At 35.2% G+C, this 27189-nt stretch overlaps 1 protein-coding gene across 1 annotated transcript in view; it reads left to right on the top strand.

Moving 5' to 3' along the window:
* Positions 1 to 27189, top strand: part of ZNF236 (zinc finger protein 236) — a 92685-nt gene that overhangs the window by 40869 nt on the left and 24627 nt on the right. Inside the window, exons 12-26 of the mRNA XM_075494263.1 lie at positions 962 to 1165; positions 4463 to 4607; positions 7568 to 7828; positions 8087 to 8337; positions 9022 to 9123; positions 14131 to 14282; positions 15444 to 15550; positions 15642 to 15793; positions 15909 to 16121; positions 16543 to 16822; positions 17290 to 17393; positions 21478 to 21843; positions 23859 to 24004; positions 25274 to 25517; positions 25996 to 26175. Coding sequence (XP_075350378.1) covers positions 962 to 1165; positions 4463 to 4607; positions 7568 to 7828; positions 8087 to 8337; positions 9022 to 9123; positions 14131 to 14282; positions 15444 to 15550; positions 15642 to 15793; positions 15909 to 16121; positions 16543 to 16822; positions 17290 to 17393; positions 21478 to 21843; positions 23859 to 24004; positions 25274 to 25517; positions 25996 to 26175 — 2907 coding nt within the window. The remainder of the gene's footprint in view (positions 1 to 961; positions 1166 to 4462; positions 4608 to 7567; positions 7829 to 8086; positions 8338 to 9021; positions 9124 to 14130; positions 14283 to 15443; positions 15551 to 15641; positions 15794 to 15908; positions 16122 to 16542; positions 16823 to 17289; positions 17394 to 21477; positions 21844 to 23858; positions 24005 to 25273; positions 25518 to 25995; positions 26176 to 27189) is intronic.

Here is a 27189-nt window from a genome sequence, read left to right as displayed (position 1 = left end):
GGCTGTACCTCTGCAGTACGCAGCACTTTGTAGATTTTTTTTTTTTTCCTTTTTTTTTTTGGTGTGTTCCAAAGAACTTCGCTAATCGATTTTGAACCCACGTAAAGTTACTACTGGGACAACCTAACATAATGAATTCAAATGTTGAGCTACATGTTGAGTAAAATACTTTCTGTTGCTCTAAATAATCTGCTCAGTAGTTTCATAGGATGTTTTAGTTACTGTATTGTGAAGAATAGTTCATTCTTATTTCTTGTGCATTTTTTCCACCTGTGATTTTATAGAGCTTTCTTCTTAATACCCAGTCGTGTTTCCTAGCCTTCTAAGTCCAAGATTTCCCCTTGAACAAAAAAAGCTGAAAGTTCGTCAGCTTTGCCTGTCTCTCTGACTTACCCAGTTCTCCAGTATCCTTTCCAAGGAGAGATTTCCACCAGATTTTGCATTGAAGAAGTCTTTCTTTAGTAATTCCTGTTGGCATGCTTTTTTGACTGCCATCGAACAGTGTTGACATTTTCAGAGACTGATCTAGAATTCCCTTGAACTTTGTCATATCACTGTTCCTCTCTTTTATCCTCTATATATCATTTGTGTATGTTTGCTGAGTCTTTTTTCTCATAGTTTTTTTAACGATTTGCTTTGGAAGGACATTTGACCTGCTATCTGCAATTCTTAGGATAGCTTCTGGAACCCTTTGAAAATTGCTGTCACTTTTGCATCATCCAGTTCACTGATAACAAGCTTGCTTAAAGTGATGTGTTACAACCAGTTAGTAGTTTAGCAATTTCATAACTTACTTTTGATTGGGTTTTATGGATCTGTTTTGAAAACCTATTTAACAGAAAACAACCTGATAGAAAACAAAAAAGACAATACAGAAAAGAGAATCTGTATTCCAAAGCTACATTTCTAGGGCAGTGGAACTAAAATCACAAACTAATTTTTTTTCTTTTATCTTTTGCAGGTGTTAGGCCTTTTGCTTGTCCTCACTGTGACAAGAAGTTTAGAACATCAGGCCACCGGAAAACTCACATTGCTTCACATTTTAAACATACTGAACTAAGAAAGCTGCGACATCAACGTAAACCTGCAAAAGTTCGAGTAGGAAAGACGAGTGTTCCAGTACCAGACATTCCTTTGCAAGAGCCCATACTCATAACTGATTTAGGTAAAGAGAGAGTAAATCCATGCTCTGTTGAAATTTGGATTTCACTGGAAAACAGAGGTCACAGTTTAATCAAGCAAACACATTCAGAGCTTACTTAGAAAGATGCACTTCAAAATAAGTCATCAGAAATAATCAGGCTTCAGAAAAGTGCCATATTTTATAGTTTGCTTGCACTAGAATTAATAAGAAGAGTCTTTTTATTTAAGGGGAAATTGTATAATCCTTACCAGAAAAAAAAATGTGCATTTTTATGTTACATTAGGAAAGGATTAGTTTAATAGTTTAATTTAACTATTATCACACTACTGGTATAGAAAAGATGGCAGACAATTCATGACCTAGATTCTTCTTGAGATGATCATGTTTATTCAAATTACATATATTAATGAGTCGGTGTGTTATATGATTTTACTGTATTTGGTATAATGGTGACCTCAACTGAATTAGTGGTAATCATTAGTGATAATGTTTCAAAAAGGCCAGAATAATTCTGGAACATGCTATAGAGAATTCATACAGTTATTTTAATTCTGTTGTGGAATAATTGTTACAACGTTAAGTAAAACCACTTTTTGGAAGAAGGTAAGTTGTGGTACAGCTCATTCCAGACAATATATATTGTTGTCCAGTAGAGGCCAATGTAGTGGGCAAGGTATTTTACTCTTCATTGTTGTTTGACTGACCAGTCTGCTAACCCCTGCCTTATCTGTTGTGTAGTCATCTTTATATAGTAGAATATTATATTGGTAATATCTTTAGCCTAAAATCTTTATCAGTCTATAAAAATCCTTTTGCTTTCACTGCTTCCAAGAATTACTGTATGCAAGAGTAGTGGCTGTTTTGGTATCAGGTATAAGAAACTGAAATTTTCAGAGTTAGCCACAAAACTTAGCTGACAGCTTCAGATATTCAGATCACACAATATTTCTTTCTTGAGTGAACCCTGGAAGAAGACACAGTCCTATTTCTTGATTTTAAAGAAAAAAGCACTTCTATACAATTAAAATCTGTGCAGTGAAATTCTGATTTTTGGGGGAAAAAAAATTAACAAAAAAGAAATACTATAAAAGTTGTTTCCTACAGGTACTGATAACAACTGAACTCTGCTGATATTGGAGTGTTCAATGTAAGAATAGAAGTTCCACCATTTGGCTAGAAGGTGTCATGTTTTTTTCAATCTGCTGACAATATTTCCACTGTTCCCAGAAAAAAAAATTATTTCTTGTAGAGGTGTCAAGAAACTAGTATTGTTGCTCCGTACTAGTGTTAATCTTTGAGTGGCACCTTTGATTAAAAAGAAAAAAAACAAAAGTTGATACATATTTTGCTTTTTAAAAACGTCTAAATTACTCTAAAAGTCTATAAAAAAGTCTGCATGCAAATTGTTTTCTACCTGTTACAATGTTTGTTTAATTTTATTCCATTAGTTGATGGTATTTATTAACTAGGCATTGTAAAAAATTATTGTAATTTTTCTAGCATGTACTGTGGTTCCAAAGATGGAACTGATGGGAGGAAAAATAACTTTTTATAGAACTCAGAACTATTTTGCTGACTTGCTATATCCAGTGTAGAGCCACCTTTAACTATTCTAACAGTTTGGAGAAATGTTTATTTTATCTGAGTTGAACAGGTTGAGTAAATATTTTGGAAGTGTTTTATTAGGAATTTCTGTTATTTCTGCTCTGTTATGTATGTTGTTAGAAATTTCTGCAGTGCTTCTGCAGACCAGAACCATTGTAAACTGGAATACGCTCACAAGTTGGTCAGCTGTCATTCATTAACTGAATTATTCTGCTTTTATATGATCAAAAATAACTGAGAGTAAATATTTGTCATACGGAGTTTCTTCTCTTCTGATTTGGAAGACTTGTGTCATCTCCTGAACACTACTAGTAATTATCATCACGGAAGGATGCCAGCAGGGGTTTATAAAGTAGGGTTGTGGTTTTGGTGGGGTTTTTGGTTTGTTTGGTGTTGGGGGTGTTTTGTTGTTTTTTAAGAGAAAAATGTTTTTACTAGACCAACTGAGTTAGTTGGGGAAGGTGAAGGAAGTTTTTCGCATATACGTATTTATAAATATATATATGTGTAACATACATATACACACACATAAACTTTTTCAAGTCTGAGACAGATAAAGTTGTTCTTTTTTCATGTTGCCATCTCTTCTCAACGTTGAGAGAATTCCCTCTCTCTTCTGCTCTTCTGTCTCAGAATTCCTTTGTCTTCTGCTCTTTTCAATTACATTTGGAAGTCAGCAGAAACCCTTCAGGCTTTCCTTTCTGAATATGAAACATAGCATGGTAGGTGAAGCAGTCTGAAGAAAGAAAAGACGGCATAAAAGGCTTTTGTGGTGAATATTGAGGACCATAAAGGGATCTTTTGCATATTTATTGAAACTTTGCATCACTCCCTTAGCCTTGTATATTAGTATTGTGATGAGGACTTTCCAGTTCACAGATGTGTGAATGATGACGAGGTGTTTGGTTTGTTTTTTTTTTTTACTTGAGAAGTCTGCTACTATTCCCATTCTGTAAGGGTGTTTGGGATGATGCCCTTCTGTTGGCTGCTTCTGAGACAGAATACTCTTGCATTAGCAGTTGGATGTTTCGTAGCAGGAACTTTTAACTGATTTTTCCAAAACGACACTTGACTGACTTCAGGGACCAGTGTATAAAGAGCATTTGTTTAAATAAGTTGGTTTGAGGTTTTGGTTTGGTTTTTTTTTTCTTTTCCCCAATACATTTTTGGATTTCCCCAGAGAATTAGCAAGACTGACTGATTAGCCAAAGTAGATGATGTACAAATACAACAATTTTTAATTTTTAATCTTTTTTTATCTGCGGATACATAGCATGGTGTTTTGTACTTTTCACAAAATGCATATTAAATATTTCTCAAGTTATAATGCATATCTGGGGTACATTGATTAAATGTCATTTGGTTAAGGTGGAGGTTGGAAGAGCAAAATATTATTTGATTAGCAATGAACTTGTTAACTTTAAAAAAAGCTGATGCTTATTTCGGATGTATGCGAGGCTTAATGTAATGAGGGGGACCTATGGATAAAAGAAGAGCTATCACTAAAATAGATAGCATGTGCAATATAATATGTATAATGCTAAATAGGTGCATGCATAATTTCAAATAAGTGCTGAAAACATGCTCATTTTCCTTACATTCTTGCATACTAAAAGTCACATTTTTTTTCAAATACTAGCTCTTCAGACTACTGCAACTTTGGAATAACTTTACCAATTAATTTTTCCTTTTTGTGTGTGTTTATGTGTGCAGGTCTTATCCAGCCAATCCCAAGGAATAGCCAGTTCTTCCAAAATTATTTTAACAATAATTTTGTGAATGATGCAGACAGACCATACAAATGTTTTTATTGCCATCGAGCCTATAAAAAGTCTTGTCATCTTAAACAACACATCAGGTAAAATAAATACAAAGAAGAAAGGAAATGTATATAATAACAAATTTATGGAAAAGCATGAAATTTATGTAGTGTTCACTGAAAAGACTTCTTATTTTACTGTCTCTAAGTAGTGAACCAATGATAATTGATTTTTCTGGTAAAGTTGGAGGAGGCTTTGGACTAATTCATACCTATGTGCAGTCCTAGCAGTAGAAGTGGTTGTGTCTAGTGTGCAGTTTAGCTTATTAACACTCGGACTCTTTCTTCCTAGACTATGTATAGAAAATAGCAAGCATTGCATGTGAATTCTTGCCATAATTTGGTAACTGCATACTCCAGATCATCTGCTTTGTATGTAACTGCTATTTTTTGAGAAGGAAATTAGCTTTTTGTTCTGTGTGCGGTTTTCTGTGTACTAAACATAAAATAATTTAGGCTTACATTGTAATCGAGTAAATGTTCTTGGGGATCGTTTTTTTTGCTTGAAGTTTAGTTCAGGTTCCATATAGTGGGTGTTTATTACAACCACAAGGTCATGGAGTCACAGAAAAATTTAGGTTGGAGGGGAACCAGTGGAGGTAACTAATCCAACCTTGTTTTGAAAAGAAAGGCTAGCTTCCAAGTTAGATTGAGTTGCAGTTTTACAGGCTTAGACATTTAGTTGAGTTACCAAACATTGCTCCCTGATTTATAAACTATGAATAACTGGTGGAGAAAATACAAAAAAACCACCAAGATCATTACTAGGATCTAAGGAAATTTTCCAAATGAGCAGGTGGCAATCTGCTTGTTTCTGCAATGTAAGCTCTGTACTGCTTTCTCACTGTCTCTAATTCAAATCATGGTGAGTTCCTCATGTTCTCCTTACAAATCAAGTTCTGTATTGGTAGGTTCTCAAACTGGCTTGAAACAGTTCTTGGTTTCTGTATGTTGTCTTAAGAGGAGGGGGGAAGTCTTGCAATATCACATCTTTTCCTTTTGTAATATCCTGCCTAGATTTCTCTCTGTCTTTTGTAGACACAATCAAGCTGGATTGATTTAAATCAAAATAATTTTAAATTAGGAAGCGTTGCTGGTCTGCATCATAACCACCTTCATTGTCCTTCACCGAAATGGTTGATTTTAATTGTGTTTGACATTTGTCTCTTTATTTTCTTAAAGAGAGTGTAACTGTCAATAGTTAGTTACCATTAAAATGTTAGTTGTCACTAAAAAGGGCCTTATCTGCCTAAAGATGGCCTTATTTAGCCTAAATATAAGCTAAATTTATGCATATTTTACTGAAGCATTTATGTAGTTTAGAGTTTTATTTGGATTCATAATTTTTCATCTTTCATTTGTGTTAGAGAAGTATAGTTGACTGATTTACCTAGTTCATTTTTCTTTTTCATGGTTTTGCCAGGATCCTTTGAATTGAAATTGAAAGTATTTTAATTACACAGAACATGAACAGCTTATTAGTTAAACAATTGGTTTACATGCACTGAATGCTCGCAATTTTTTTTTTTTTTTCCTCTCAAAATACATTTTGTGTTTGAAAATTCTGTTCTTCGAATGCCTGTGCTTGAATTCATTCTGCTGTTGGGTATACGTGTACTCCAGCTCAGGATAAGCTATCTTTAAAAGCCTTGTTACTTGTTATGTGCATCTTTGGTTTTTCTTCTCCCATACGGAAAATAGAAAGATGTGATGGGGGTACCAATCACTTGCCACTGTGCTTCTTTCTGATTGATCTTTGCAACAGAGTACTGAGTGAAGCTTAGCTTAGCTTGGCTTTGTTCAGGGTTTTGTAGATGAATTAGAAACTTTTCTCTTTTTCCATGTTTGTTCCTTGTAAGTTGGCATTGCTATACCTAAACAATTAGACTTGACACTTGTGTGGTCAGTCTGTCTTCATGGAATGATGCTGATCATTGGTTAGAAAGCTTGTTCCTCTCTCTGAAACAGAAGGAAATTTGTAGTAGGGGTATTTTCAATAGGGCGGTGACAGAATAGTGTGTCAGGTTCTCCCACAGGCACACCAAGGAAGGGCTGGGATACCCTACTGTGGATTTCCATAGGTGTATATTGGTAGCAAACCAATAATCTTGGTAGCTGTCATACTTCTTTATTAAGGCATCTGATGTGGTGATCTTAGACTTCTAAGGCTACTGTAATCATGAGCCATCCCTAACTTTTCCCAGTTTTATTAAATTCTGCTTCCTTTATCTTCCGTTTCCTAGCATTCACATTGCCTTCCTCCTAGCTCTCACTCCTGGGATGCTACAGTCGTAACCCTTAAAATTCTCATTGTATTCCGCTCCACTTCCTAACCTGTCCTTCAGTCTGTTTTATATCTCAATGTAGTCCTAAATGGAAACTCCTCTAGCACCTCTGGAAGGAAGGATATAGTGAGTGGGACATGTTGATAGTATAGGTGAGAGAGTTTCCCCACTTTTGGATACTGTTTTCACATAGCAATCTGAAAGACTGGTTGTACTGTGCCTTGTTCAGGGGATATTCAGGATGGACACAGTTCTTTTCCCAAAAGTTTCGTTATTAAACGTAGTAGTAGTATATAATATGAGGAGGACCATATATTTTTCTCCAAACTTTTGTGGGCATTGTTTTAGCTGAATTGAGGAAAATACATGTGAATGAAAATATACTAGTCTGAAGAACTAGTATATTATCTGGCATGGAAAAATTCAACCCAAATGTTTTAACTGAGGCAAAGTATGATCAGAAAAGGAGATTGGACTATAGAACATAATTAAAACTGTCAGACAGTATTGTTTCTAGCCCTGCCAGTGATGACGTGCAGGTTGTTTATAATTTATTAAAGCTTTAATTTCTGGATATTATTAACTGAGGCCTCTTCCGTCCATATAGCAGTCACCTTAGTTTGGATTATTTTGCTCATTTTAAAATTTAGTCTTACAATAACTTTGTAAATCAAACTGTTAAATCTACTTTAACTTCTGCTTTCTCTTAAAAAGGTCACATACTGGTGAAAAGCCATTTAAGTGCTCTCAGTGTGGAAGAGGTTTTGTGTCTGCTGGAGTTCTGAAAGCGCATATTAGAACACACACTGGATTGAAAGCTTTTAAGTGTCTTATATGCAACGGGGCCTTCACCACTGGTGGTAGCCTCAGGCGACATATGGGGATCCATAATGACCTTCGACCATACATGTGTCCGTATTGTCAAAAAACATTCAAAACATCACTAAACTGTAAAAAACACATGAAGACTCATAGGTACGTTTCCATTTTTTATATGAATCCTTCAATGTATTTCAGTAGTTCTTCTTTAAAGATACTTGGAAAGGCAGCTTTGCTCTGTAGCAAATGCTAATAATTGAATAAGGATGTTTATTTATGGGTAGCAAATACCTAGGTAGCTCTGAAAGTATAGTAAATTATGGTGTATAATACAAATAAAAATTTGTTCACATAAATAGTTACGATAACTGTCTAACGGTAGACATAAAAAGACCTTCTTACCTTTCTTTGCAGATATGAACTTGCACAGCAACTTCAGCAGCATCAGCAGTCTGCTTCAATAGATGATTCTACAGTAGATCAGCAGAGTATTCATGTTTCTACACAGATGCAAGTGGAGATTGAAAGTGATGAGCTACAGCAGTCAGAAGCTGTTGCAACAGATCAGCAGGCTATTTTAGAGTTAGACCAGCAGCCAGTAGTAGGCACAGAAGAAACAGCACTAGAACAACAATTGGCTGATCAGCCTCTAGAGCAAGATGAGGGTGAGTATTTGAAATATGGTAAGGTTTATAATGAGGTAAGCTTACAAGTTCTCAGATATTTTTTTATTCACAAATTTCAATGATTTGGGTTTCAAGACGATGCAAGTAAACAACTAGAAAAATACATGGAGTAAAAGCTAAGTACTTAAGTATATTGTACAATTTCTTTCATTCATTGTTGTTTAGGTTTACTGTTAAAAATATAAAAAGATTGATTAAGGTTTGCACCATTTAGTTGTATCAAACAAAACTACTAAACAAATATACAGAAAAATAATACTATCTTCACAAAACTACCATATGACCTCTCTTGTTAATAAAAAGCACTGCTGTATAGTCTACTTAGGAAGTAATACCTGTGTTTTGAGGTGGGAGTATACAAAATATTTTGTGTACTTATTCTATTAGTAATAGTAGAACAAAGTATTTTGTTTTGCTTATTTGCTCTTTTTCGTGGTGTAATGAGTTAGCAAATACTACAGAGGTATATAAATAAAGCCTACAATAGCAAAGATTTAAATACCTATTCAGCTAATAATTTTTTATTTATTTTTAATGCAGTAAAAATTCAGATGACTATAAAATGTAGGTTTTTGGGAACAACTGAACTATCCAGTTAATTACATCTTCTTTTGTTGATATTTCCCCCCCCCCGCCCCCTTCCTCTTCCTTTCCCCATTTCAGATAGATTTGTGACATCCCAGCATGCTTTACAGGAAAACATCACTCAATTTGAACAACAAGCTATAACACAGCAGCCATTTGATCAACAGGGCTTATCACAAGGTTAGTAATGAATAAAGGTTTTTAAAGTGATTTTTATAAATCTGACTTTACAGCATAGCTATCATAAAGCATTTCAGAAGCAGGCATCCACAGTCAAAGTAATTGCAATGCAGAGAACTTGCAAAAACTTTTTCTTAAATTACTATTTTGAAACTATATTTGGTAGAATATTTTGAATCCTTGAATAGAAATAGATTTTGCTTTTATGAGTCAATGTTCAGCCATTACAGTATGGGGTTTATAGTGAGGCATTTCATATTTTTATCTTGATTGTATTTGAAATTGCTGTGGCGGTAGGCAGTTTACACAACTTTCCCCCTAAATATACATGCTCATAACCTGAGATGATCAGAAACATCGTCTAAGATTTGACTGAGGAGCTGTTGGGATTCATTATGGAAAAAGACAGTGTGAAGTACAATCACATAAAAATCATACTTTCACCTAACCACAGCAGTTTCCTTTTGTATTTTCTAAAGCTACGTAAGTAACAAATTAGGAGATCGTAAACATTTGGAAACTTTTTTTTTTTTAAACCTACAAAATACTGAGAAATACGTGTAACGCTTATGTAGCCTGCAGAGAATGAAGAAATGACTGTGTTCCTTTGCTTTTCACTGCTGGATTTCTTGAGTTGTTGCTTGATATGAAACTACTAGTTTTGTTTTGGGTTTTTTTGGGGGGAGGGGGCAGGGAAGGGGGCGGTATGTTCAAGGGGTTTTCATTTGTTTTTGTTGAGAAGCATACTGACCAGTTGATCTCTTCCTCTTTGTTTCTGACTCCAGCAAATAACTTCATATTTATATAACTGGTAACCAGTAATTGGTATTCCATCTGCTTAAACTTCTCTGTTCTTACTTTCATTCCCTGCTTAATTGTATACCATCTTTTGTAGAAACGTAATTGACTGTGCTAAGTTGCATGACACTGTGAAGAAATAGTATAATTTGTTGCTGATTTTAATTCTCTAGGTTGTGCTGCTTTGTATGTAACAGAGAAAAAAAATTCAAGTCTCTGCCTTTGACAGGACCTGGTTCAGTCTTGTTTAATAAAATCCTATGGATTATTTTTATTGGTTACCTTTAACAGTTTTCCAAATGAATGAAAAGAGGCTACAGAAAAAAAGTGCAACCTTTCACTCTGTGTTACTCAAGAGTGGTGGTCGGTTTTGTTTGGATTTTTACGGCTCCTTTGAATTTGAAAATCCAATACGTAAACCTTGTTTTGTTATCTTATTTAGACTTCGGTATCTATGTATGTGTATCTCCTCTATTAAATAAATATTGAATACTGAGTGATTTCTTGGGGAGGGGGGAGACTTTTCTAGATCTCACAAAACAATTCTTTCATCATCAGAAATCTAGGCTGATCGTCGGTACATTATAAAATTGGTACAAAGAATCAGAACATTTGTGGTGTGGGTTTTTTTTTTTTAAGTCTCATTTGTATAAGATGTCTCCTATTCTACTTGGAATCTCATCCACAGATTCCCAACTCTTTGAAGTTTCCTTGAAGATCCTGGAGCCCTTCAAAATTTTTGAATTTCAGGTAGGTAAGCATTTGCGCGGATGCATGCGTTAAATTGGTCGACCCTCTCCCTATGTCTGCATCTGTGCTTCATGCTCCTAATTTCTTTTTCCTATCAGCTAGGCAGAACATTGAAGCTTAAAACACTATGTCTTTTTTATCCTTGATTTTTGTAGGCTGTATTCGTGTTAAAATATCTTGGCTCAGTGTTTATAAATAAAACAACGTAGGAGTTTAAAAAAAATCTTCAGTAGGTTTTTTTATTTTTCTTTTTCCTTTCTTTAAGAAAAAAAGAAAATCTTTGTGTTTCAGGCAGATGAGACTGATCTCTAGGTCTGCACAGACCTGTCAGAACTTCATTTATTCTTTCAGGTTTGTTTGTAATAGTTTTATAGAATTTCTGATTTGTTCAGATAGATTTTCTTCTTGATGTGTTCAGATTTGTAAAGAAGTGCAGATCTTATGAGGGTGCTGCTGTATCATAATCTATTATTCATTTGAGCTAGATTTGAAGACTGAGAAAAAGGACTTCACTGTTCTTTATGTATTCAGGCGTCTTCATTTGAAGACTTTTTAGTGAGGTTAGAAAAACCAAATGGATCCTTTATCAGAAAATGTCCTTGTGTTATTGAATATCATCTGTTACCAAATGTGTTTTCATATAGATTATGTCACCTTTTCTTCCTTTGAAGTCTCCCTGTAAGCATGGTTGAATGTTAATAATTCAATTAGTGGTGATAGGACAGTGATCTTGAAAAACTACAGGAAGTCCAAATACTGTTATTCTGTAGCCCATACAAATATACCCTTTCCACCAGACTGCTGTTTTGCTTTCCTAAGAAGTTGATCTGCAATCTCAGGACTTGGAATTCCGATTCTTTACACATTCTATTTATTTATTTTATTTACATGTTGATTCCAGTCAATACTGTTCAGCTGATTCCAAAAGTTGCCTAGGAAGCAAACCTGCAGAACATTTAATTGCTAGTCACTGACCCCCACCAAGATGCACATGTGCATGTAGATATGTTTGTAATGTTAGAATTCAAATGATCTGTCAGTAAAGACTTCAGGTTTTGTCTAAACTAAAATACCATATTTGCTATGAACCATCATACTGTTGTTTTCCGATTCTCATGTGCAAGACATATCTTTCCACTAGTAAACTGATTTCCAGAGTATTCTATTCTTTCAGTATATTTTGTTAATGTAGAAGAGAATAGATTGGGTGACGTCCTAAAGCCAAGAAAAAACAAGCAATGCAAATGATTACTTGTACTGAAGTAACACAAAATCTAATTCCAAGTTTAGGGGACTGTAGTAGGAGACTCCCCTTATTATACAGAGCTTAAGATGCTCTCTGTTATTTGCAGATTAAGCAAAAGCATCTGGGAAACAATATATAATCACAGAGAGCAGAAAATAAAGGTTCTGAAATTTATTTCTCTCTCTCTCTCAGACTAAACATCTGGGTTTTGGTGTTTGGTTTTTGGGTTTGTTTGTTTTTTTTAATGCTGTTCTGTAGAAGTAGTGTGGTGGTAGCAAATACCTTTAGCATGCTCAAAATTGTCAGATCTTTTTAAAATTTTGAGTGGAAATTGACCTTCATAATAGGTATTGAGAAAAACGGGGATGCATCATGTATGTTCTTGTTACAGCGTTGGTTTATATTTATTCCAGAACTACTTTCAGAAGTAGTATTTCTTTCTTCAGTTTGTCCCCAAATCCCTCTAAATTCAGAACTTTTCTTCCTGAGCATTTTGTTGCATGATCCTGGGAAATTTTTCAGGATGTCAATAATTGCTTTTATTAAAACACTGTGAAGTGAAACAGATCATGGTATAGTAAGTTCTTTTTTTTCTTCTTAGCTAGTAAAAATTACTTACTGATTAAAAAATGTTTCAGTTTTTTTAGATAGCTGTTTCTTTGTACATTTAATAGTTACATCCTTTTTTTTTTTATGTAGGGCATGGAAGTGGCATCACTTTTGCTTCAATTTCTTGAGGCTTGGTTTTTTGTGTTCTCATCAAGTGTAGTGGGAATACCATTTTTCCATAAAGGTGCTTTTAAAATGTATTTGAAAATAGAAATTAGCAGCCCTCTTATCACCATAAAGCTTTGCATCGCTGTTCTTCAGGCTACTTTTTTTGTTTTGTCATTTCGCTAAGAGTAATTGAGATACAAGGTTCAGCTTGTTGAATCTTGTTTTCTTGTAATCTTGGTAGTTCTAGGAGCGAAAATAATATACAAGTTGCGGCATTAGGTTTGGTGATATGTTACAACCTGACTAATAATGCTTTCAAGATTTGTTTACATTTGTTAGTTTTCATTCTATGGTGTAAGCAATAGCATACAAGTAGGATTTTTTCCGATATTGATAACAGTATTCTTCTGCTGTGAAAAGTGTCTTTTGGGAAAATTTCTGCTTAAACTTAACACATCCCAGTTTTTGATATACTGTAATTCAAAACATTCTTTAAGCATTGCTTTTTGGCCTTTGATACTGTGATCATCTGATGTGGGTTTGTTTCTACCCTGTTTTCATAATCTTCACCCTTTTTGTCCACTAAAGGCAAACTGCACAGAAATAGTAAAATTGCTGCCCTTACCTTAATTACTGATACTTGTGGTTTCATTTTATTCCACATATCATTGATTTTTTTTTTATTTTTATTTTTAATATTAGAAGTATTAGGGCTTAGAGGGGTTGATAAAAAGGCATCTTTAATAGTATTAAAAACCCCTGCAGTCTGAGCTGTACTTCCCTGGCTCTGAATGATTGATACTATAATTTCACTCTTTCGTTTAGAAAAGGAGGTGATTAAGATCTGATATTTCAAATAAAACTGAATAAAAATTTCAAGTCTTTATACTGGAAATGTGAATAAAAATATGTTTTATTTTTTACTTTGCAGTTTGCCTTTGAGAGGCTCTACTTTACTATTATCTAAAGAGTGGGAATATGTGGAGGAGATCCAAAGTAGGAGAAAATGGGGTTACTTTATCAGAAACTGGAGTTCTCCTATTGGGTCATCTCCTCCACTCACCCGCCATCCTCCCCACTGAGCTTTGCATCCTTGTGATCGGCTTCCAGTGTAGTTAAGGGAGCGTGGTACCAACGTGGATAAAGGGAGATGGGTCAACCTGTTTGACACATGCATGCTTACATACAAGAAATTCAAAATTTCAATGGCTCTAAGGTAATTGTGGCACCCCGAAGAAACTTCAAACAGTGTTTTTCTGTGGAGGAGATTTTCCAATAGAATTCCAGCTAATGGTAAGTAACCCTGTTATGCATATTACGTAGATGCCAGAAACATTTGTGTATTTTGCCACTCAGCAGTGAAGAGTGTAAAATTAGTATTACTATATGGTAATACTACTTAATCTCTTTTGAAGGTAGTCTTCGAAAAAGTGTGGTGTTATTCAAAGTCCAATTCAGGGTATTTCCCAGATTTGTGACTGTTTAATTTCTGGCAGGTTTTACAGTGAATGACAACTACAATCAACAGACTCAATTTCCAGCTGTACAGCAGCTGCAGGATTCAAGCACACTTGAATCTCAGGCACTTTCAACAAGTTACCATCCACCAACCCTTCTTCAGGTTCCAAATACAGACACTATTAACGTAGTAAGTACTGCTGGAAGGCAGAATTCATTGTTTGGTGTTCAGTGATGTGTTTCTTTGAGCTATTTCATTGGTGTTAGGTAAACTGAGAAGTCAGAAAGGTTTCATGATTTCTTTTCTAGATTGCTTATGTTTAACAACTGGAAAATAAAAGGACAGCAGGAGGATAAGTGACCTGGCTACATGTTTCTAAAAAAAGAGTTGTACCTTTCGACGCTCTAGGCTTAAAAAAGGATATAATGTTATAAAGTTGGATCATAAGTCTAAAACTAAGGAAAGGACCTAGTGTTATAAAATAATTTTACATTATTGCACTATATTCTGCCCTAATTCTTTAATTTCTATGGATATAGATACGATCAAGCAATAAGAATAACGTTATGAATGTGTAGTGGTCATTCATGGAGCTTGCATATCGCAGTGTATGATCTTCCATGGTTCTCATCTAGTTAAATTTGTAAAAGAGCTTAATTGCTAAAAATACAGTTTAAATATAACTTTTTATGATGGTAGCAGTCCCTAGCATGAAGACCATCTGTAGTAATGTGTTTACCACGATGACCTGCATGAATTATTGTCCCTTCATGCTTGTTTGCAAAGGGCAAATGTCAGTCAGAGAACTGAGGTGGGTTTTAGGATCTGGAAGAGTTAGAGTAATTTCAGCCTGCAGGCTTTGGAGTTTTCTTCTCTTCAAATCTTACAACATGCTGTCATTATTGAGGATTATTCTGTGGTGGTTTTTGCTTAGAGAAAAAACCTGTTTAAAAGGAAGTGAAGTCTATCAGCACCACTGTGCATTTTGCTGCTCAGTGTGGGGCTCATCCTGTCGAAAATGGCTGCTTTAGTGTTAAATTTAACCCCTCAAACACTAGAAAATCTATGATACTCTAGACATGTTTTTGTCTAGATTCACAGGGATATGTAAGTGCACCACATTGTCTGTTTATTCTGATACAGTAGGTGTATATTTTGCTGCTTTCCTTCCTACTATAAAGAAGTGAGGTTTCATATCGCACTCTTAATTTCGTGTCAAAAATTTATGAAATTTATGAATCATTTTGATTACTTGTGTTGACTGTAAATGCTGTAATCTTTTCTCGTCTATTTGTGTGACTTTTTTTCAGTGTTGTGTTATTGAAACTTACTTGAGCCTTTGATTTCTAGACTACTCGCTTGATACAAGATCAGTCATCACAAGAAGAACTTGAATTGCATACCCAACGGCCTCATTTTCTTGAGGATAATGAAGATCAAAGCAGGCGTTCGTATAGGTTTGTTACACTTTCAGGTTCTGTCACAGAATTCCCTAAATCTGTTACGGCTAGTAATTATATGCAACTAATGAAAACAATTTTCTAACAGATGTGAATATTGCAACAAGGGTTTTAAGAAATCCAGCCATTTGAAACAACATGTTCGATCACATACTGGTGAGAAACCTTATAAATGCCAACTCTGTGGCCGTGGCTTTGTTTCCTCCGGAGTTCTTAAGTCACATGAGAAGACTCATACAGGTAACAGAGTATACCAGCTCTATATTAGCTTAACTTGTGTTTGGGTTTTGTAAATGTCCTGTATAAGTAGATTTAAACAAATAGCATGCTACTTACGTGTCTCTGTTACTTTAAGGAGTTAAAGCATTCAGCTGTAGCATTTGCAATACCTCCTTCACAACTAATGGCAGCCTTACGAGGCACATGGCAACTCACATGAGCATGAAGCCTTACAAGTGCCCATTCTGTGATGAAAGCTTTCGAACAACTGTTCACTGCAAAAAACATATGAAAAAACATCAGGCAGTCTCATCAACTGTAGCAGCAGCTACAGAAGCAGGAGGGGGAGGTAAATTATTTCATTTTTACTCTTACAGTCCTTGCTACAAAACAAGTACAAATGTTTCAGTGGATTACATCAATGCTATAACAGTAATGTTATAAATTAGCCTTCCAGCATGGATAATGTCTAAAGTCCACAGCCACTGAAATTGCTCTGTTATGTAAATTGTTTAAAGAAATCAGTTTTCCAGGAGTAGAACATTTTTTGTCCTAAATTAGTTATACTTTTGTTTAATTATCGTAAAAATAAGAATTATAAATCCAGCTTTATTTAAAAGAAATACAGACATGAGTAGTTAGACTTCTGAAAGAGATTAAGTCCAAGCACGTAATGTAGTGGTCATGTGTTTAATAACAAACCCTTATATTTTTGCAATTTCAGCTGACAGATTAAACTAAACAGACGTGTGTATTTTTTTTTTTAATAGTTGCATGTGTTGAAGATGATGATGAAAACTCTGAAAGAACTTCCAGAAAATCTCGTCCTGGTGTTATAACGTTTACAGAAGAAGAAACAGCAGAATTGGCAAAGATTAGGCCTCGAGAAAGTGCCACTGTCTCAGAAAAAGTTCTTGTCCAGTCTGCTGCAGAGAAAGACAGAATTAGTGAGATCAAAGATAAGCAAGCAGAACTGGAAGCAGAGCCCAAATATGCCAACTGTTGTAGTTATTGCCCCAAAAGCTTTAAAAAACCCAGTGATTTAGTCAGGTAAGGAATGGAAAAGTTTTGTGTATTTTCAATTTTTTAAACAGTTCACCAGAAACTTAGCAGTAACAGTTTCATATAACTTTTTTTATGCCTAAGGTAAAGTTTGACTCATATTCACATATATTTTTCTTTTTCAGAACGGTTTAAAAATATGTCTCAATGTTATATATTCTGAATATGACTAAACTAGGCTTTTCATATTTCTTTTCCTGCAGTATTAAAATGATTATTATGATGTTTTAGAATAAATGATTTTTTTTCTTGTTATAGGACTTGCATATAAAAACATGTAAAAATCAGTTTGAAAAATAGCAAATGCTTAAATCATCTTCTTTACTAATTCTGCTTAATGTAATGTTAATATAAGTATTCAATTAATTCTAAAATTAGTAAGATACAAAATAAATATTTTTACAAACTGACATAAAAGTAGAAATTCACATATACGTGTATTCTGGAATTATTAGGCATGTTCGTATCCATACTGGAGAGAAGCCGTATAAGTGCGAAGAATGTGGAAAGAGTTTCACTGTAAAATCCACTCTGGATTGTCATGTTAAAACGCACACAGGTCAGTAAGATTTTGAATGTCTTTATTTAGAAACTGGTTACTTTCTTGACAGGCTGTTTTAACTAAAGATTTTGCAAGGAATGGTATGTTTCACTATGATGTGGAAAATGGCACTATGAATGGCAGCACGAGGTGGAATTTAGTACTTACTGCATCATCAAATGAATCATGTTATGATATTTTTAATAAACCATATTATTACAGCCTTCTATATTAGCAGGCTTGTAAAGCAGTCATAGTTTTAGCTCATGGAAAAACTGTATATGCATCTATAATATTTTAATTTCAAATCTGCTGTAGCATTTCAATGCTAAATGGTTTTCCTGAGCCAAGAGGGTAGAGTTGGAAGATTTTATAAAATTGTAAGTTAAAGAAAAAAATTATAAAGGTTAATGTTTGTGCTGCTAAGTAGATTGAAAGAGTACAAAAAATTGAGCATTCAGCTATTTGAATTGTGCAAGTTGAATGTAAACCTAATTTCTGTAGTATTTAGGTTTTTACAGTAGTTTCTTTGTATTCCTGAGAGAGGTATGATTTTAATTAGTATTATTTTTCAGCCCCAATTTTGCATAAATTAAAAACAACCTCTTTAAATCTTTCATACTTGTTTTCTTCTTACCATTGAACTTCTGTAATAAACCCGATCCTAAACCAATTAATTTCTAAAACTGGCTACAGTTTTGCTAAGGTGCATTATAAGCTTTATTCAAAAATGGGGGGGGGGGACACACACACACACACACACGGACGGACATGGACATAGAAAGCTTTTAATGCTGTATTATTTACATAATTATTTTGGTCATGGAAGCTACCTTTCCAATTCAGTGTATTTGTACTTTCTACTGTTGTTTAGTAAGAAATACTAGTCTTGTGTTTTATACCAGATCTCAGTGTAGATTAGTATCTTGTCTCAGATAGTAGCAGATGCTAAGGATAATGAAAAGAACAAAGCAGGGATTTGATCATGTTCCTCCAGGTTCAAGCAGTTTGCAAGTTGTGGGACTCTGAACTAGAGATTGTATCTTTTTGCTCACTACTTCTAATGGAATTTTTTACATTAGTTTCATCCAGTTGTTTTCTGAACCCAGAAAGACTGGGTAAAAATGAATGGCCTCCAGTACATCCAGTAGTAATAAGTTCCTTGATTCAAATTTGGTTTTCAGTGTGCCATCTGATGATTTTGTTCCTAAGCCCACTAGTTCTTTTGTTTGAGAAATAATGAGAAATTGTTCCCTGTTTTTCTTTTATCAAGCTTTTTATGATTTTACAGACTTTTTTAATAATATAAAACAGAGCTTTGTAAATGAGCATTTTAATATCCTTAACAGATTTTTCCAACCTGTTGTTCATCCTCTCTTCCACGCTATGTATATTACAATTTTGACGAGCTTAGGTCCTCACTCAGGTGCTTAAAGAACTCCCTTGCTGACTTCCAGCCTTGTGAAAATTGTCCGTATAATCCTACCTTTTGTTTTCAGTCTTATAACTACTTTTCTTTAGTTCAGGAACAGACTGTCCTTTCATCCTGTGACAGCAGTTTTTCTAGGGTCCTTTCATGTAAAGCCAGCGTAAAACTCAAAAAATCCAGGTACAGACTTGGCAGTGAAAATCTGGTCTCCTTCAAATAGCTCTCAAAGATTTGTGAAGTGTAATTTTCACTACAAAAGCCACATCAACTTTTCCCTATTATAACTTATTTGATCTTGTGGGTTTTTTCCCTTTTCTTTTATAATTGCACCAGCTTGTGTTGGATGAACATGAAGTTTAACTGGTGTGCAGTTTCTGCATTTGAGCCTGGATCCCTTTTCAGAGGGCTGTTTTAATCTGTGGGCAACACCTACAGCTATAGTTCGTCAGCGTTATGTTGAGCCATATTTATTTTATTTAAATGAATAATTAAAAAAAAATTACAGTGTGATTATCTGCAGCTCCCCTGATGACAGTTCAGTTTGAAAAACTACTCTGCTCCTCCCCTGTAAAAGAAAGTTGCTTGGATAGGAACCTACCTGTCTCCATCTGTGATAAATGTTGATGCAAAGAATTAGTTCTGGGGTTTACTGTAGCTTCTGTTGTATCACCACCTTTCAGACCAGCAGGCTGGATGGAAGTTTTTCTGTGAGATACATGGTTCTTTGGCTGAACATTTAGTTCCTGTATCCTGGTGTAGCATATAGTGGGATAAATGAAGTTGCATGTTATTTTATTATTGCCTTCACTGCTTTTCTAATTTCTGTATATGTAAGAGTCTTTGTTCACATTTTATTTGGGTAGCCAGCAGTATGGCATAAGTGTAGATGCGATAAAACACACTTAATTTTACTATATTTGGAAGCAATGCCAATCTGGCATTTGCCATTCCTGTATGACTTTTAATCCCAATTTGTGATCCACTTGCCTCCAAGTTTCCCTTGTGGTCCCTACCTCCCTGTTTGTAGATAGTTTTACATTCTAGTTCATCTGTCTTTCTTTTTTCTTTTCAGATTCCTAGTATTTATACAAAAAGCCCAAGAGTGAGGTCATAATCTGATTGAATATTTTAATGTTGTGTTTAAACAGGATGTCAGATGTTCAGTTTGTTCCTCACTGCTTACTTTTTTTGTTGTGCTAACTTCCCCCCCCCCTTCCTCTCCCCCCTTCCTCCCCCCCCTTCCCCCCCCTTCTCCCAGTGGGTGTGTTTTTCTTTAGTGGGAAAGACGGTTTTCTTTGTGGTACTCTGAATGCCCAGATCCCCATTGTCTTACTGGTTCACATTATTCTAGGGCTCTTTCTTCTCCATTATTTGAAAGAACGCTGTTGGAGGTTTACTTAATTTTGTTGAACAAAAAGTGACAACACTGTTAGGGTTTTGTAATCGAAATCTGTAATCTGAAGTAGGTTGAATTGTAATTCAAGAATTTGATGAGAGGCGAGAGATTCTTCTCTGTAAATGGAAACTAGAACTCAATAGCAGGAATCATAAGCACACATTTGTTTTGTGACTTCTTTACCAACTGTAAATGACGTTACATCACCAGAATACAGTAGTGCTTTCTGATCTGAAAGTTGAGTTGACTTTGTTTCAGGGTTGATATAATGGTTTGTCATGTATAAAGGATAATTTAATCACACTTAGTACTACTTTTCTTTGCTGCCACCACCACCACCACCACCCCCCCACCCCCCCAGTGTATTTTTCCATCAAAGCTGTAGAGAAGTCTTGATTTTATTCTTTGGTAAGACAGCTGTACAGAATACGTTGATTTCTTCCCCTTGTTTAGCTAGGAAGCAATATTGTGCTGGAAGGCCTGGGAATTTCAGGAGTTACAGTGGGTTTTCAGCTACAGTGGCATGTTTTCTGCCAGATATTTACATTATGCTTTTTGTGAATTTTATAATTGTGCATATGGTTAATGAAATGATCTCTGTAGTTAACTGTTGTTATTTGTAGTACATAAAAAACTCCGAGACCAAGGATTTTTTTTCAAATGTTATGCAATCTGAAAAGAGAGAAGAGAAAGAAGACTGTATGTGTATAGACCAGATTTCTGTACTTCTAGGTTACTTTAAGTTGGTTGGTATTTTGTTTTGGCATATTATCTCACTTGTAAATTTTATTCATTTCCTACTTGTAATCCATTAATACTAGTCAGTATTGAGGTAAAGGCTGAAACAGAAGAATAAAGCTTCTGGAATTAAAAAAGAAGTGAGTGGCTAAGTAAGGAGAAGCCAAATGCCAAAGAGGTTGAGATGAAACTTTTAATACTCCAGTTTTATGAGCTGTGTAGTTCAAACAACTTGATTAGTTCAGGAAGGTGAGAGATGAGGAGGAGGACAGAGGCATCAAGGTGACCAAATAAGATTCTGCATAACAGTTTTAACAGTATATTAAGTTTTAGAAATAGGAAAAAATTAAGATACCCTTCATTGAGATCCTTAATTCATTTGAAAAGAAGCCAAAACTATAAAGAAAAAGGCTAGCTATTTCAAATTTATTCTGTTCAAATGAATGAAGAATCTGTTTTTTTTTTTTAAATTGTTGGTACAGTGCTGTTGGTTTTTAGAGGTTTTATCACTTATCTTTCTGTTTTTGAAACTTTTCCAGGCCAGAAGCTCTTCAGTTGTCACGTATGCAGTAATTCTTTTTCTACAAAAGGGAGTCTAAAAGTCCACATGCGTCTGCATACAGGAGCAAAGCCCTTTAAATGTCCACACTGTGATTTACGGTTTCGTACTTCAGGGCGCAGAAAAACCCACATACAGTGTCATTATAAACCAGAGACAAAGAAAGTTAGGAAGCCAGTTGCCCGTACATCAGCTGAGGGACTACAACCAGTCAGTCTTCTTAATTCGTCCTCAACAGACCCTAATGTTTTCATCATGAATAACTCCGTTTTGACAAGTCAGTTTGATCCAAATTTACTTCAACAAGGACTTGTGGGCCAGGCTATCCTGCCTGCTTCAGTGTCAGGTAAAAATGGATTACTTTTTGGTGGCAATGTTGAGATCAAGTACTGACCTTTGCTTTCTATTAGAGGTCAGAAAATTATGCCAAACACTACTTCCAAACAGGTAAGAGTTGTACTGAATTCATGATTTGATGCACAGTGGTGATGTATATAGAAATTTATTTATTTAAGAATGAAGGGGAAAATGTATGCAGTTCACCTAAAAAGGTCTCTTCAGTTCTGCTGAGGTGTTACACTGCAGAAAGGAAGAAAATGCAGATAAGAAGTAGCTGGAGGACTTGTATTCTTTTTAGTAATACTCTGTTGCCTTTTCTTAAAAAGGAGAGAAGCAAAACGGTTATTCTGTAAGCTTTCCATTCCATAAGATTTATTTTGTATTCAAGCATTAGATCATAGAGCAAAGAAAAGTTTGTCTACACTAGTTATTTACATAAATAATGAAGAGCATGTTTTAAGTGCATGTGCTCTGCTGTGCATGTGTAGTTAATGGTCCAAAATAGAAAGAAAAAAACCCACCCCCCCAAAAAAAACCAAGCCAAAAAAACAAAACAAGAAAACACTTTAGAGATACAAAAAACTACTAGTATAAGCATGTCTGTTGAATAACTAAATGCCTAGGATCCGAAGTCTTTTGCTGATTGACAGTGGCTACAGCTGCATTAGCACATTAGATGTGCCACAGACCATTCTTTGAGGCCAACTGGCATGGCATACCCAACATGCTTCATGCTGCAAGTAAATGGCCTTTTGAGAATGATCCTTGCTAACTTCTAAATTGCTTTCAGGCATTGCTGGTGTAAGTGCTAGCTGGCCTCAGGCAAAGTTGGTACAGGGACTTTTTTAAGAACAGAATAGTGTTCAGGTGGCTGGAAAAGTACCTTGGTAATGGTAAATTTACTACTTAAACTGTGGGTCTTGGACTGTCTGTCTATCACTTCTGAAAGTGAGACTTTGGTTTTCAGCGCTTCTTTGGCACTTTTTTGAGTACATGTCTATGATTTTGAAGGTATGCCCACAAATTCACAGTAATGTATCATTCTCATATTTAACTGTAGCCATTCTAGCTTATCTGATTTGACCTAAACCGTTGTCCAAAACCAACAAACTGTTGGTTGTTCGGAACATACTGGTAAATGTTATCTTACAGGCACAGTTTGTGATAAATTTGTGATAAATCTGATGTTTGCTTGGATTTTTGAGTGAACACAGTAAGGACGAGTCTTTAGCATGTTCAGGTGTCCTAGAAAGAGGCAGGAAACTTCTTAAATCAAGATTAGTGATTTGAGTTTTGCCTGGAGCAAGTATTTCTTAGGTGCATTGTAAAGCAGATTCATTATACTAAAGGATTTTGGAGAGGGAAAGGTAGATTTTTTTTGAAGCATCAGCTGAAGGACACTAGTTGATCATACTGAAGGTGTTTGGAGAAGAGAAGGTATGTCAAACACAAGGTGACTTTTTCTTTATATTCTCTCAATACAATCTCTCAATCTTTTGTAGAGATGGTCTGTTCAACTTTTGAAATTGGGAGCTTTCTAAGTTCTAAAGATTTTGGATTTCAAATGCTAATGTACCTTTCTTTCCATCCACATGAGTACATAGGATGAACTTTGATACCTTCTTGAACAATGTTTGTGCTGTGCAAAAATGTGGCAGTAGCTTTCATCTGTATGTTCAGAGTCAGAGTGTACATGTCACGTGTGAGTGGTGCTTGTATTTAGGCGCTGCACACTCTCCAAGGAAATTTATATCAAATTTCTCCAGGTTTCCAAAGCTACTCTGGAGTGGTTCTTGTTTTCTAAGATGCTAGCTAGTGCTTAAATAACAATCTTTAAAGTACATAGAATTTATGAAGCTCTACAATAGGCAATCATCTACTTCAAATTATTTTTCTTGGCATAAATAAATATGTGCATGTATAGCTTTTGTATTGATTTAATTTATAAAAAATAAACAAGCTAAAAGAGGCAGTCAGTAATGATAAAGAAAAACATTATAATATGACTGTTTTCTTTGGTAGCTGGAGGTGACTTAACTGTGTCCTTGACAGATGGTAGCTTGGCCACTCTTGAAGGAATACAGTTACAACTTGCTGCTAATCTGGTTGGACAAAATGTTCAAATTTCTGGAATAGATGCCACCAGTATTAACAACATAACATTACAGGTAGGTTGCTCGCAGTTTCTCGCTTTTAATTTTATAGAATCACTTTGAGGGCTGAAGGATATTTAAGGAGCATACATAATTCTGCAAGAGTTCTCTTGAGTTGAGTGAGGTACATGGCAATACCATGCTGTATCAGTTGTACTATGTTAGAAGACTTAAAGAGTAGCTACACAGTGGGGGGTTTTTTTCTGGTTTGGTTTCTTTCTTCTCAGTTTTTCAGGTTTTTTTTTTTTACCCCTCCGGGATTTTGGCAGATTGCTTTAAAATCTGTATTTTTTTTCTTCTAATTGCATTTTGTCTTTTCACTTTAAAAGCATTTTAGGGTAAAGCTCCCCACCCAACCCCCCCCAAAACAACCCCCTCCAGAAACAAACCAACCGAAATTATTGCACAGAATGTTCTTTTCCTTAATATAAGACACCTGTGTTATTTGGCAAGATTTTAATATTTAGATTCACAGTTTACATTCCCATTGAGCTTGTAAAATGAACAACAGAAAAAGGTGAGATGATTACGTTTAAACATTTGTGTTTGAAATTATGTGAAAGAATGATTTTTATGAACTTGGTTGTGTTTGATCAGTTTCATAGAATCATTGAGGTTGGAGGAGACCTCTGGAGGTCACCGGGTCTAATCCCAAGGTCAGGGAAGGGACATTTTTGGATTTGCATTGGGTTGGTCAGAGTCTCTCTACTCAAGAAGTTTTTAGTGTAAAATGAAGAAAACTATATTTTAGTTTTGTTTTCCCCAGTCCCCAAACATCCCTAAAGAGTAAAATGTCTGTCTTTAACTATTGAGAACAGATGTTTGACACTGAATTGAGACCTTAATGAGCTGTAGGAGCTGAAAAAATAGATAATTTCTGGTATCAGTCTTCTCTCTGCTCCATGCCTTTTCACTTTCAAAGACCTGAAGACAGTGATAAGCGTTACAGGCAACAGTAAGAGAGTACAGAATGCCAGTAGTGTGGGTACCTGGTGCCCAGCATGCTCGTATGTAACTATGATCGTGATTTCCCAAACGTTTTGCTGAGGGAAGGGAGGGAAGAATCTACAAGTGAAGCTGAGTAGACTGTTTATGTAGTGATTTGGAGACTGGCTATATATAGACACTTAAAAAATAAATTTGTTTAAAATGGTTAATTATAAAGCTTAAATATTATATATACTCTATATGCATTGAATATGAATTCTGGATTTATGTTAAGAATGTTCACTTAACCCATATTTGTTAACTTCAGATTGATCAGGTTGAAAACTTGCTTTTCAGATCGATCCAAGTATTCTACAGCAGACGTTACAGCAGAGTAATCTACTTGCTCAGCAGCTAACTGGGGATCCCAGTATGGCTCCACAGAATGCCTCCCTCCAGGCAACGGAAAATGCAGTGCCAGCTAATGTGGTTATTCAGCCTATATCAGGCCTGTCTTTGCAGCCCACAGTAACATCTTCTGCTAACATGACAATAGGATCCCTATCTGAGCAAGAGTCTGTGCTGACAACCAGCGCTAGTGGTAAGCAGTGTCAGTAGTTTTATTGTGCTTTGAATGTCTTAGTTTTAATTATGGTATTACCCATAGTGAGAAAATCCCGCCCCCCCCCCCCTCCCCCCCCCCCCCCCCCCGCCAAATACCTCATTTAATAAAATAAGTATACGGTTCTTGTATGAGCATCTTCAGCAAATTTTACAACTTTGTGTTACCATTTTTGAATATAATTTTTTCAGAAGGTGGACTACATAATGAAAATATTGAAGAACATTTATAGGCTTTAGAAAAATATAAAATCTTTGTTCTGGAGATCTTAACCTGCAGAGGAATAAATTGGATATAAAAACAATTTATTTTTCAGAGTACAAGTTCTAGCATCTTACCTTGGCTACATCTTTTATAGTAGTTCAGAAAATAATGTATTAAATGCTTTAAAAAGTTGTGTCTATTACAAAGAAAGGATCTTCATGGAATTTTTTTTGTTCTACCCACTTATATTTAGGTGCACAGGACATCTCTCAAGTCATGACTTCACAGGGTATGGTATCATCTTCAAATGGACAACATGAGATAACGTTGACCATAAATAATTCCAGTTTGAGTCAAGTTCTAGCTCATGCTTCAGGTTCTACTACTACAAGCTCATCAGGAAGTCCTCAAGAAATCACTCTTACAATATCTGGTTGGTATTTTTAATGATCTTTAATGGTACCAGATCTCCATTTTAGAAGGTAGCTATACGGTAGTATTTGAGGATATTTTCACTTTCCACAGCTTTCCTGCAGTGTATTTTTTATATTCATCAGCTTTAAAAGATATTCCCCAAATCTGCCTCTGAAAACCAAATACATTTGCTTTGAGGACACATGTTAGATTGGTTCCCTATTTTATTCATATCCTTGAGTCAACAGATGTTTATCTCGGTGGCAAAGCCTGTATAACCCATTCTTGTTTCCTTGCTGTGCCTCACTTGGGGTAGTGCAATTTCTGGGTAGTACTGGGACAGGAACAAGCAGGGCAGGCATTGGGGATGAGTTTGTTTAATCTCGTTTTCTTTAAATGCCTGTGGAACCATGTTCTAATAGATGTTCTGATCATTCTTTGAGGTGTACTATTCAGTCTTTATAATACGTAGTTAATGCTTCAGGTCTCCCTGAATAAATTTAGACTGACTTTCTTACTGCCTCTAAGAGACTGATCCTATATACACTAAAAATATCTTTCCATTTCCCCCAAAGACAGTTTGTATTTTGTATCATAACATTTCTTTAATAGATCCAGTATAATATTTAGTGCTTTTCTTTCTTTTCCTTTCTTTTTTTTTATTTATTTCTTTTCCTTTTTTTTTTTCTTTTTCTCTTTTTTTCCATTTTCTGTAATATGTTTAGAGTTTTTAAGTGTCATGACAATACTGTCTGTGTTAAGGTGTCAGGGTCCCCCACCTCTGTTTTTCTGCTTGTTAATGGATGTTCACTCATCTAAGAAAAATGGAGTATAGGTGTCCAACAACTGATAGAATCTGCTTTCAGTTTCTTTATGTTCTATGCTTGTTGACCGTTCCACAAAATTAACACCATGTGAAGTGATGTCTTTACAAAAGAGGACATGTTCAATGCAATTCATTATCCATATAGTAGATCAGAAAACCCACATTTTAATCATTAGCATTTAGTTTGCTAGATTTTTATAGTTTCAT

The sequence above is a fragment of the Mycteria americana genome, chromosome 2 (genome assembly GCF_035582795.1).
Source record: "Mycteria americana isolate JAX WOST 10 ecotype Jacksonville Zoo and Gardens chromosome 2, USCA_MyAme_1.0, whole genome shotgun sequence".
NCBI classification, from domain to species: Eukaryota; Metazoa; Chordata; class Aves; order Ciconiiformes; family Ciconiidae; genus Mycteria; species Mycteria americana.
The sequence above is the reverse complement of the archived record's forward strand: the minus strand, read 5'-3'. Positions and strand labels throughout refer to the sequence as shown.